Source organism: Echiichthys vipera (assembly GCF_963691815.1).
Source record: "Echiichthys vipera genome assembly, chromosome: 14".
Taxonomy (NCBI): domain Eukaryota; kingdom Metazoa; phylum Chordata; class Actinopteri; order Perciformes; family Trachinidae; genus Echiichthys; species Echiichthys vipera.
The window spans coordinates 25,740,477-25,753,449 of NC_139839.1; the positions used below are offsets into that span (position 1 = coordinate 25,740,477).

The 12,973-nt window shown below is 38.6% G+C and overlaps 1 protein-coding gene across 1 annotated transcript in view; it reads left to right on the forward strand.

Moving 5' to 3' along the window:
- The window catches only part of igsf9bb (immunoglobulin superfamily, member 9Bb), a gene marked incomplete at both ends in the record, with an annotated part of 174,790 nt that overhangs the window by 102,806 nt on the left and 59,011 nt on the right, over nucleotides 1-12,973 (forward strand). The window contains one exon of the mRNA XM_083926342.1: nucleotides 9,812-9,957. Coding sequence (XP_083782468.1) covers nucleotides 9,812-9,957 — 146 coding nt within the window. The remainder of the gene's footprint in view (nucleotides 1-9,811; nucleotides 9,958-12,973) is intronic.

Sequence of the window (12,973 nt, forward strand, 5' to 3'; positions counted from 1 at the left end):
TCATGAAGACTTACACTATGTTGCAACTCATAAACCGAACGGTAAACACGTGTACCGAACGGGACTGATTTTTTAAATAAACCGTTCCACCCCTAGTATTTATGCTTAATTTATTACGCTTGGTTGGGAAGCAGTGGCACTTGTGCGTAGCATCAAATACATTCCTGGGATTTAAAGCCTGTGGTTCACAGCGCTTAGTAAAAATGTTTTCCTACGACTTTGGTAAACAACAAAGCTGCACCGCTTGCAGCATTGCGGCTACTGTAGCCAGGAGGGTCGCAGAGCAATACATACTGTGCTTCACCATAATATTACAGTGTGTGTGTATAAGGATTCCAAAGTGGCACCTGTTAAAAGACACGCGTACAACGCGGACTTCCAACTAACATTTGATTTAGCGCTATCAGACTGTTTTTTTATGTGTTACAACTGAACAAGGTTGGGAGTTATTGTGAATACGCTCATTAACATTTGCGCAATGTTGAGAGTTATTGTGAATGCGTTTAATAAAGTTTAACTGACTTATCTGACGTCTTCGTTTAATGCGCCTTATAGTCCGGTGCACTTCATCTACGAAAAAAACATCAAAAATAGACCACTCACTGACTTTGCTCCTTTTAATCCAGTGTGCCCTTTAGTGCAAAAAATACGGTAATTAAATAAAAATATCTTTGCAATGATGATTAGGGGAACAGCATGCAAAAAGAAATATGGCCTTTGGTTTAGTAGTTATTTAGTAGACTAAATATGCATTTAGGACTCACTGTTTTGGAGTGTAAAATGTCAAAAGATTGAGCTGACATTGTGCTGAGCCAGTTCACTATGATGAGTTTTTAGACAGACATCTACTGAAGATCTGTGTTATTAACTATAAAATGAATTAACTTCGTAATAGAATGTCACTAGTTTTGTACGATGGATCTGTAGAGACGTCAGTCAGAAGACATCTCCCTGCGTTGCCACAAGCGATGACATTTCCACTGTTGAAGCTTGGAAGCTGCTCGGACAGAGACAATGCACTTGTCCATTCTGCTTACTCATAAAGGGCCCCGCAGCCACCAAAGCTTGAAGTTAAGTTAGGTTTATGATGCACATTCACAATGCATCATATTTCATCAACATCTGCTTCAGTGCACTGCGTTTGATGGAGACAGAGTAGACAGGGAAGAACCCAGCTCTCATGTATATTTGCAACATAGCTGAACAAAGGGGGAGCCTTCTCTTTTTACTGGTATGGCCATTTCATACCTGTGAAAATATGAATAGATTGACAAAGTATCAAATGATCTTGACATATAGTGTAAGTTCATTTTAAAAAACAGGATATCTGCCCTTTGAAAAAGTAAAATAAGGACCTAAAGGTAAAATTGGTATTTTTCAGAATTGATATATGGTTAAGAAGTTTAAAATAACACCCTTTACATGGACATGGCCTGCTATTAAAGGACATAGTATTTGTGGTGTGAAGTTCTTTTACTTAAAATGGAGAAGTGGGTTTTTTTTATGAATCACCTTACAACCCTTTGTGGAAAGAATAAATATCTGTCTAGATATCTGAAAGTGTCATCTGTAATTATGGACAGTCAGGCTTAAAATCAAAGGCTGGAATGAAGTGTTTTGGCTCTAAACCCTGACCAGTTCTGAACCTGCTCATCAAGTCTGAATCATTTAAAACACTCACCAAATCTGTTCAGGTAGTTTGTTTGGTGGGAAATGATGCTGTCTCTTAGTTAAAATCTATTCACTGCTCTGTGACATTCATCACCCCTGTCCTGATTGTTTTGCCTTTTGCTCTAGCAATGGGACTGATCTGATCCAATATCGGTATATCAGTATATCGGGATATTGGATGATCGTTCAGCTCTTTAAAGTGATGGTGAGAGTCACTTGCTGCTTGCGGTTTTCTCAGTTAATAAGATTAATTCAATTGCTTACTCTCGTGTGTATAAACTGACGCAGCCTGTTGTTTCTGTTATCACAGTGACAGCCTTTTAGCCCTTTAAAAGGATGATTTTGTCACAAACTATTATATTACTACTTTTTCCCAAATTTTTACAGCTAAACAGTATACTAAAATGTTTGAAACACATCAGCGCTGCCTAGTTTCATTGATTTGATTGGCGTTCATAAACAGTTATTGATGCTGCGTTAGAGACTGCTAAACTCTGATTGGTTGTTGTAGGTCAGGGGCAGAGGGCTCTGGGAGAACACAGGAACTGAAGGCAGAGGTAGAGCTACATGACTTTTTCACAGATTGTGCTTATTGTGCTGTCAGGATATACAGTGCATATAGAAAGGAATGATACCCCTGATACCTAGTCACAGTTTTGCAGCCTGAAATGATAATACATAAAAAAATTCTAAAAATTCCAGAGTGATTTGCACACAGAACGTCCATCTGTGGATGGACTTGAAGAGTGTAGTCCATCAGCGCTCACCACAGAATCTGACTGAACTCCAACAGTTCTGCAGGAAAAATGGGGAAATATTTCCCAGTCTAGGAGCACAAAGCTTGTAGAGACAGATCCAAACAGAATGATGGCTGTAATTAAAGCAAAAGGTGCCTCCACAAAGTATTACATCTGAGGACTCATCACTGTTATATTTTTGCATTCTTTATTAATTTTAAGAACTTTTGAAAAAAACTATTTCACTTGAATGTTGTAAGGCAAAATGTGTAAATCAGAAACAAAATAAAAAATAAAATATATAATAAAAAATATATTGTTTTATGTATTATCATTTCAAGCTGTAAAATAGAAAAAGTGACTATTTCAAAAGGGTACCATGACTTTCTATAGGCACTGTAGTAACAGTTTAAGCAAATATGAAAAATGTATTATTCATTTATTGCAAAATTTCAATGCATACAGATTTTATGCAAAAGAGCTCTGGTATCGGAATCAGTATTGGTGTCTGTAGATATCCAAATTATCATGAAGATATATAATATTACTATTACATTATTTGTATCATCCAGCAAATATCAACTTAATAAATGGCAGATGTGTCTGCAAGGATGATACATTTAGCATTACCTTCAGGTGAAGTGGGGTGGTGTGCATATTCTCCCCTGGTTAGTGTGAATTATGTCCAGGTTCTCTGGTTTCCTCCCACAGTAGGTTAATTGTTGACTCTAAATTGCCTGTTGTTGTGAATGTGAGCATGAATGGTTGTCTGTCAGGAAGAAACAACATAAGCATTAAAGCCAAAAAACATGCTATGATATAATAAACCATAAGGAAAAGATCAGTAGAAAGTGCCACCATAAGTAAAGCGGTTGCCCACTGACTCTGTCCAGCTTATATCCTGTGGAATAACTTAGCTGATGCATATTCTTACAGCTGAGTAATTCATTCTTGAAGCTCATCAGTCTCAGTGAGTGGCAGTGGTGAACAGAAACAACTACGCTGGTTCATCAGTTCACCACCATTCGTATTGTGAGATATATGACACAAGGCTCAAGCAGTCAGTAATGCCTTCTAATTGTGTTTCAAATTGCTTGCAGAGACAGTAGATCAGCCTGGCAATCAACATGGCGTGTCCCAGTTTGACCCGTGGGCACAGGCTTTGAGTTCTTAAATCACTCAGATCCTGAATCAGCGCTTCCTGAGCTTTCTGCCATGGCTCATGCCACAACAGCTTTGATGGATTTTTTACTGGAAACTGGAATTTTTGGGTAGATTGGGGTATAAAAATGAATGATTCCACACAAAACTCAGTTGTGCAGATTCAGTTTCTCTTGGCAGCTTATTTTTTTAATGACCGAGGACTGAATTGTGCAGTTTGATAAATATTTGCTTTTGCCAACAAATCACTTACATTTAACATCTGCTTTCCTTCATGTTTCAGTCAGAGCAGAATAAACAGCTCCATGAAATATGAGGCTTTTTTTTCACACAGGATCTTTTGAAAAGCAGCAATCAGGAGCAATTTGCAAATCATCTCTCTTTTGCTTTCAAGGTCCTCTATATGGTTTGTTCAATCCACAGAAATAATTACATCCTGTGGAAGTGACAGCACAATTCAATTAAATTCAATTAAATTCAATTTTATTTATAGTGTCGAATCATAACAAAAGTTATCTCAGGACACTTTACAGACTAGGTAAAGACCACACTCAACGACTTATTTATGATTTACATAGACCCAACAATTCCTCTGTAGAGTACGGTGGCAACGAAAACCTTCCCTATAACAGACAGGAACGTCAGACAGACCCAGCTCTGTGGAGGACGGCCATCTGTCTGCACCGGTTGGGGAGGAAGAAAAGGAGAGAGAAAGAGAGAAAAGACACACAGATGGACAGAGAGAGACAGACACACTTCCAGAGATGCAAGCAAAGCCTAACAGTAACTATAATGATATCTATAGTAATGTGAATATGACTCATATGTTAAGACAGTTAATACAACAAAATAGTAGAAACAAGCACAGCTAAGGTGACAGAATATGAAAATGATAATAATTATGGTGGCAAACATGATCAATGATGAGTAGTGGCAATAGCAGCTACGATACAGCTACAAATTTTATAGTTTATTAAACTAGTGATAGTATATATGAGTAACAGTGATAATAGCAGCAGGAAGCGTCATGTAGGACCACGGCAGCAGGCACCACCACGATCAGCAGAGACCTGCGAGACGACAAAGCACAAAAAGCTCCAGGGAAGAAGCTGAATTAGTAACATGCATTGATGAGACATGAATGATACAGACAGAGAGGAGAGAAGCTCAGAGTATCAGGAAAAGTATTATGCCCCGGCAGACTAGGCCTATAGCAGCATAATTAAGCAGAATAAAGTCTTATCGTAAGCCCTAGCTGTAAGCTTTATCAAAAAGGAAAGTTTTAAGTTTACTTTTAAATAAGGGGACAGTGTCTGCCTCCCGAATAACATTTGGGAGTTTGTTCCACAGGAGAGGAGCTTGGTAGCTGAAGGCTCTGCCTCCACTTCTACTTTTGGAGACTCTAGGAACGACGAGTAGCCCTGCATTCTCAGAGCGCAGAGATCTAGTTGGGTGATGCGGTATTATGAGCTCTTTAAGATACGACGGAGCCTGACCAATAAGAGCTTTGTACGTAAGGAGAAGGATTTTAAATTCTATTCTAGATTTTACAGGTAGCCAGTGCAGAGAAGCTAATACAGGAGAAATATGTTCGCTTCTTTTAGTTAGTACACGAGCTGCAGCATTTTGGACCAACTGGAGACTCTTAACAGACTTATTGGAGCAGCCTGATAATAAAGAGTTGCAATAGTCCAGCCTAGAAGTAACAAATGCATGGACAAGTTTCTCTGCATCTTTCTGAGACACAATGTTCCTAATTTTGCAATATTACGCAGGTGAAAATATGCAGTCCTTGTTGTTAGTTTTATGTGAGAATCGAAGGACATATCCTGATCGAAAAATAACACCCAGATTCCTTACTGTGGTGCTGGAGGACAACACAACATCATCCAGAGTAACAATGTCTTTAGCTATTGAGTTTCGGAGGCCTTTGGGGCCAAGTACAATAACTTCAGTTTTATCTGAGTTTAACATCAGAAAATTGCAGGTCATCCAGCTTTTTATTTCCTTAATGCACATTTGAAGTTTATCTAACTGATGGGTTTCTTCTGGTTTGATCGACAAATATAATTGTGTATCATCAGCATAACAATGAAAATTTATGGAGTGCTTCCTTATAATATTTCCTAAGGGAAGCATATATAAGGTGAAAAGAATCGGTCCAAGGACAGAACCCTGTGGGACTCCGTGACTAACTTTAGTGTGCATGGAGGATTTGTCATGAAAATGTACAAACTGAGATCTATCTGATAAATATGACTTAAACCATCTCAGTGCGGTTCCTTTAATGCCAATTAGATGCTCCAGTCTCTGTAGCAGGATGTGATGGTCAATAGTGTCGAAGGCAGCACTAAGATCTAGTAAAACAAGTACAGAGACAAGTCCTTTGTCTGAAGCTATTAGAAGGTCGTTAGTAATTTTCACCAGTGCTGTCTCAGTGCTATGATTTGCTCTAAATCCTGACTGGAAATCCTCAAATATCTCATTATTATGTAAAAACTCACACAACTGATTGGCAACTAATTTCTCGAGGATCTTAGAGAGAAAAGGAAGGTTAGATATAGGTCTATAGTTGGCTAGTACCTCAGGATCAAGACTGGGCTTTTTAAGAAGAGGTTTAATTACAGCTACTTTAAAAGACTGTGGTACATAACCTGCTGATAAAGACATGTTAATCATATCTAATACAGGAGTGCTAATTAAAGGTAACACTTCTTTAAGTAACCTAGTTGGAATAGAGTCTAGGAGACAAGTAGAAGGTTTTGATGCTGAAATAGTAGAGGTTAATTTGTTAAGGTCGACTGTAGAAAAGCAGTCCAAGAATATATCAGGTTGTACAGTTTGTAAGGTTCCTGGGTTTGATGAAAAATTAGTGCCAAGCGAGTTGATTTTGTCTTGAATAGTTATAATTTTGTCATTAAAGAAGGTCATGAAGTCGTTACTACTGAGGGTTATAGGAATACATGGCTCAATAGAGCTGTGGCTCTCTGTCAGCCTGGCTACAGTGCTGAAAAGAAATCTAGGATTGTTCTTATTCTCCTCTATTAAAGATGAGTAATATGCTGCTCTGGCATTACGGAGGGCCTTCCTATCGGTTTTAAGACTTTCTTGCCAAACTAAGTGAGATTCCTCCAGTTTAGTGGAGCGCCATTTACTTTCCAACTTTCGTGATATTTGTTTTAATTCACGGGTTTGTGAGTTATACCACGGAGCTAACTTCCTCTGTTTTATCATCTTCTTTTTTAAAGGAGCAACAGAGTCGAGTGTTGTTCTTAGAGAGCCTGCAACACTGTCAACAATGTGATCAATTTCAGAGAAACTAACGTTAGTGCAGGAGTCTTGAATGTTAGGATAAGGCATTAAAGTAAATGCAGATGGAATCGCTTCCTTAAATTTAGTTATAGCACTATCAGATAAACATCTAGTGTAGACACTTTTACCCAGAGGTGAGTAGTCCTGTAATATGAATTCAAAAGTTATTAAATAATGGTCTGATAAAATAGGATTCTGTGGAAAGACTATTAAGTCATTAATTTCCACACCATAAACCAAAACAAGGTCGAGGGTGTGATTAAAACAGTGAGTAGGTTTATGTACACTCTGACTAAAACCAATCGAATCTAATAGAGAGATAAGCGCGATACTGAGACTATTATTACCGCTGTCCACATGAATATTAAAATCACCTACAATGATTACTTTGTCAGATTTAAGGACTAAATTTGACAGAAACTCTGAGAATTCAGACAGAAATTCAGAGTATGGACCAGGAGCACGGTACACTATAACAAAAATAATTGGCTGCACAGTTTTCCAGGTTGAATGTGAAAGACTAAGAACAAGACTTTCAAATGAATTATAATTTAGTTTAGGTTTAGGGTTTATTAATAGGCCTGAGTCATAAATAGCTGCAACGCCTCCTCCTCGACCACTGCCTCGAGGAATATGAGTTATTATATGTTAACTAACCACAACAGTGGTTAAATAACAACAAATGTGTTGTCTCCATCCGCTTCTCTCTCAAGGATCATAAACTCGCCATCTGCTCGTTAACTTACAGTGTGTTTTGGAATGGGCAGTGGAGGGGGCAAGACTAAGGGATGCAAAATATCTGTTGCCTTGGCTACCGCAAGTAGCTGGTCAACAGACCTGCTGTCTGTTGACCCAAATCTAAGGACTGGCATCAAATTCATCCCAGCTCCCTCTCTTCAAATACAAACTAAAATAAAATAATAGATTCACCATCTTGGACTACAGTGCATGACAAGTTCTGAAAAATACCAGATTTACAGCACTGAATAATCTACAGTGAGCCCTTTTGTGTAATATTGTATTTTACATGCAAAGGTCAGTTTGCTCATCATCAGAAGTACTACTCAGCATGTGAAAACAGTTGTTAAATGTCCTGTGTGGTTCTGGAGGAGCTTTCCAAAGCCTGAAAAAAAAAATCTAATTCTATCTTTTTTTTTCTTTCTAAAACGGACCAAGAACTGCCAAAGCTTTTTTCTTATTTGAAATTAAATACTTTGTCATATATGTTCTTTTTTGTGTACTACCCGGTAGCTGGTAAAATGACCTGACAATCTCTTTTCCTGTGAATAATACATAGAAGCCAGTGCTTTGGAGTTGGATAGGTAAAATGCTTAATTGGGTACAGTGCAGAGTAGAACTCAAACTGCTCGAGTACACCTTTATTACTGTTGTATGAATACGTTTTGAATATTTGGTCGCAACCTGAAAATGTGAACCTGAAAAACAGCACTGAAAAATGAAATGCATTCACTACCACAGTCTGACCTTATTTAAGTAATTTATTTGAATTATGTGTATATACAGTATATATATATATATTCACATATATATTTAAAAAAAAAACAGGGCAATGGAATTGGAAACAAGACAAACAGTGCAGAATGCAAAGGGTGTGGGTATAAATATGGACTTTTTAATGTAGCAGATGGTTGCCTTATATACATGAAGTAGGTGGATGTGACAGTAGGCTATAGTTGGTGTATATGCATTTAAGAAGATAACAGGCGATTTAAGAAGATAACAAAGTCTTTGTAATAAATTCCGCATGGAGCTGTGATCCGGCTGGTTGCGGCTTACTTTACTACCCCCGTTAATCACATGTCAAAAACATTACTGGTGTTAAGGTTTAATTTCACTTATAAGCTATTCACTGCCCCGCGGTTTATGTGTGTGTCTGTTTGTGTGTGTGGCGCGGACATCACCTTTCCTGATGTGTGATCAGTGAACTGATTTTGTCCACACAGACAACATCAGCTCCTATCACAAATCATTTTGACATTTTGACAGTCCAGGTACATCATATAGACGTCAGGATATGTAGTTTGACTCATATAACTATACATAGAACTAACGACAAGGACTGCCTTTTTTCACCTGCGCAACATCAGGAACATCGTGTCTAAAGATATTATTATATTATATCATTATATTATATATATTATATATTATATTAAGACTATTAACAGGCTGCTCAAGTTAAGAGTCTCCAATTGAATGGAAGCTAGTTCCATTCAAGCGTGAACCAGGATCTCTGTGATCCCACAAAGCCTACAAGCTCGGTTATAGAGATTTTAAAAGTCTGAAAACTCTGCATCTGCCGTAGTTATCATTGGTATTGGTATCAATAAATCCATTGACCTCACTCACGCTGGTATGTTCGACTGAGGTGGGCCTTAAAGCAGTGACTAATACATAGACCTAATTGTCTGCTTCAGTATGTTTGTAGCCTGTACACTTACAGTTCCTCTGCAGCCAACCATTCTCCTGCGAATCATGAAAAAAGCTCTGTCTGGAATATAATTTATGTGAAAGTGCGAGCTACACATCCCCTGGGATATGAGCACAAAAGCAAGAATATACTGTCGTCATCTTCACAGAAGCCTTGCATCATACATGAGTGACAGTATACATGTGCATCTATCCATCAATATTCTCAAGTAAATGCGGTTCAGCATGGTGACCAGATGTGCTGAAATAGTGTTCAGTACTAAGAAAGACGTGTTACACAAGACCAAAGCTTCAGTGTTGAAGATAGTTGTTACACAGTGTGATACATGTGGTACATATGACTCTCACTTTGAAATACAGCTTTGATGTTTGCCACACTTCTGGTCGTATTTCTGCACACTAAGTTCCTTCAGGTGACATGATGTCCTAAAAACACACTTGGATCCCAACATTGACCCCTTCCATTGTCTTCATTTCCACAGTGACCTAAAGCGCAGAGTCAGTATTCTCATTGACGGTTCCCTCATCATTGCCCAAGTCAAGCCGGAGGATGCTGGGATATACACCTGTGCTCCTAGCAACAGCCTCGGCCAACCACCGACTGCCTCTGCCTACCTGACAGTGCAATGTGAGTGTCCTGCTTTTTTGATTTATTTTTCTGAATGTGCTGAACAACCTAAATCCAAGCACTGGTCATGTTAGATGTTCAAAGGAACATGGCAGAGGATGTAGAGAAAGAGACACTAGAGCAAGAACATGGAAAGCCCCTGAAAACTCAAATCATAGATAGGAAATATTAATAACTTAAGAACCCAAAATCAAACACATATTATTTAAAGAGTTGAGGTTAACACTAAAAGTCTGTTAATCTCTTTCATTTTTTAAAATTTGTTAGAAGTTATTTTGTTCATATAAGATCCCATTGGTTAAGAAGATACTGTATTAATTTACTGAATAACTTACATCATTTTAAGTGAATAAACCACACAACTGTAGAACAATGACCGCACAATAGAACTTAATGAGGATCTTTATTGAGCAGTGTATTTCACATAGGGCTTCATTAGGCTCATACACACCCAGTACACAGGCAGTGACTTAAATAAGATGCTAAAACCAATAGTCATGAATACACAATTGCACAGGTACACAGTTAAATAGGAAACATAAATATTCCTGGAATTCAATTCAATTCAATTTTATTTATAGTGCCAAATCATAACAAAGGTTACCTCAGGACACTTTACAAACTAGGTAAAGACCACACTCTATGACTTATTTATGATAAACATAGACCCAACAATTCCCCCGTAGAGTACGGTGGCAACAAAAACATTCCCTATAACAGGCAGGAACTTCAGACAGATCCAGCTCTGTGGAGGACGGACATTTGTCTGCATCGGTTGGGGAGGAAAAAAAGGAGAGAGAGAAAGAGAGAAAAGACCGACAGATGGACAGAGAAAGACAAAGACGGACAGATGGACAAAGAAAGACAAAGACAGACACAAAGACAGAGACAGACACACTTCCAGTAACTATAATGATATCTATAGTAATGTGAATATGACTTATATGTTATGGCAGTTAATACAGCAGAATAGTAGAAACAAGCACAGCTAAGGTTATAGATTATAATAGTAGCAGGAAGCGTCATGCAGGACCACGGCAGCAGGCACCACCATGATCAGCAGAGACATGCGAGACGACAAAGCACAAACAAATCCGGGGAAGAAGTTGAATTAGTAACATGCATTGATGAGATATGAATGATACAGACAGAGAGGAGAGAAGCTCAGAGTATCTGGAAAATTATTATCCCCCGGCAGACTAGGCCCATAGCAGCATAATTAAGCAGAATAAAATCAGCTTAAAAATAACAACATTGCTAAGGGCTCGTAAGCCTTAGCTGTAAGCTCTATCAAAAAGAAAAATTTTAAGTTTACAGAGGAGAGGAGCTTGGTAGCTGAAGGCTCTGCCTCCCATTCTACTTTTGGAGACTCTAGGAACGACGAGTAGCCCTGCATTCTCAGAGCGCAGCGATCCAGTCGGGTAATACGGTACTATGAGCTCTTTAAGATACAATGTAGCCTGATCAGTAAGAGCTTTGTAGGTAAGAAGAAGGATTTTAAATTCTATTCTAGATTTTACAGGTAGCCAGTGCAAAGAAGCTAATACGGGAGAAATATGTTCTCTTTGATTTGTTTTAGTTAGTACACGAGCTGCAGTATTTTGGATCAACTGGAGACTCTTAAAAGACTTATTGGAGCAGCCTGATCATAAGGAGCTGCAGTAGTCCAGCCTGGAAGTAAAAAATGCATGGACTAGTTTTTCTGTATCTTTCTGAGACACAATGTTCCTAAGTTTCGCAATATTACGCAGGTGAAAATATTTATTCCTTGTCGGAAGTTTTATGTGAGAATCGAAGAACATATCCTGATCAAAAATAACACCCAGATTCCTAAGTGTGGTGCTGGAGGACAACACAACATCATCCAGAGAAACAACGTCTTTAGCTATTGAGTTTCGGAGGCCTTTGCGGCCAAGTACAATGACTTCAGTTTTATCTGAGTTTAACATCAGAAAATTGCAGGTATTCCAGCTTTTTATTTCCTTAATGCACATTTGAAGTTTATCTAACTGATGGGTTTCTTCTGGTTTGATCGACAAATATAATTGTGTATCATCAGCATAACAATGAAAGTTTATGGAGGGAAGCATATATAAGGTGAATAGAATTGGTCCAAGGACAGAACCCTGTGGGACTCTGTGACTAACTGTGAATGGAGGATTTGTCATTAACATGTACAAACTGAGATCGATCTGATAAATAGGACTTAAACCAGCTCAGTGCAGTTCCTTTAATGCCAACTAGATGCTCCAGTCTCTGTAGCAGGATGCGATGGTCAATAGTGTCGAAGGCAGCACTAAGATCTAGTAAAACAAGTACAGAGACAAGTCCTTTGTCTGAAGCTATAAGAAGGTCGTTAGTAATTTTCACCAGTGCTATGATTCATTCTAAATCCTGACTGGAAGTCCTCAAATAACTCATTATTATGTAAAAGTCACACAATTGGCGACTATTTTCTCGAGGATCTTAGAGAGAAAAGGAAGGTTAGATATAGGTCTTTAGTTGGCTAATACCTCAGGATCAAGACTGGGCTTTTTAAGAAGAGGTTTAATTACAGCTACGTAGCAGTCAGAGTCCGACATAGTTTTTGCATATGCACACTCCGACTCCACATTAATTTTCGTGACCTCCGATTGACGTAATCGGGTGTCATTACCGCCGACGTGAATAACGATCTTATCATATTTACGTTTATCCTTAGCCAGCAATTTCAAATAGGACTCAATGTCGCCCGCTCTGGCCCCTGGGAGGCATTTTACTATGGTCCCTGGTGTCGCTAAGTTCATGTTTCTCAGAATGTAGCTGCCAATAACGGTGTTATTTCCTGCAGGTGTGTCACTGAGTGGAGAAAACTTGTTTAAAACATGAACGGGTGGATGGTTAACCATGGGCTTCGATTTAGAGCTATGCTTTCCTTTGACTGTCACCCAGGAGCACCCTGGCTGTTCAGGGATTGCCGGGGGAGGGTTAGCAGAAGCTAACGCTACACTATGTGGCTTTGCACCGGCTAAAGTTA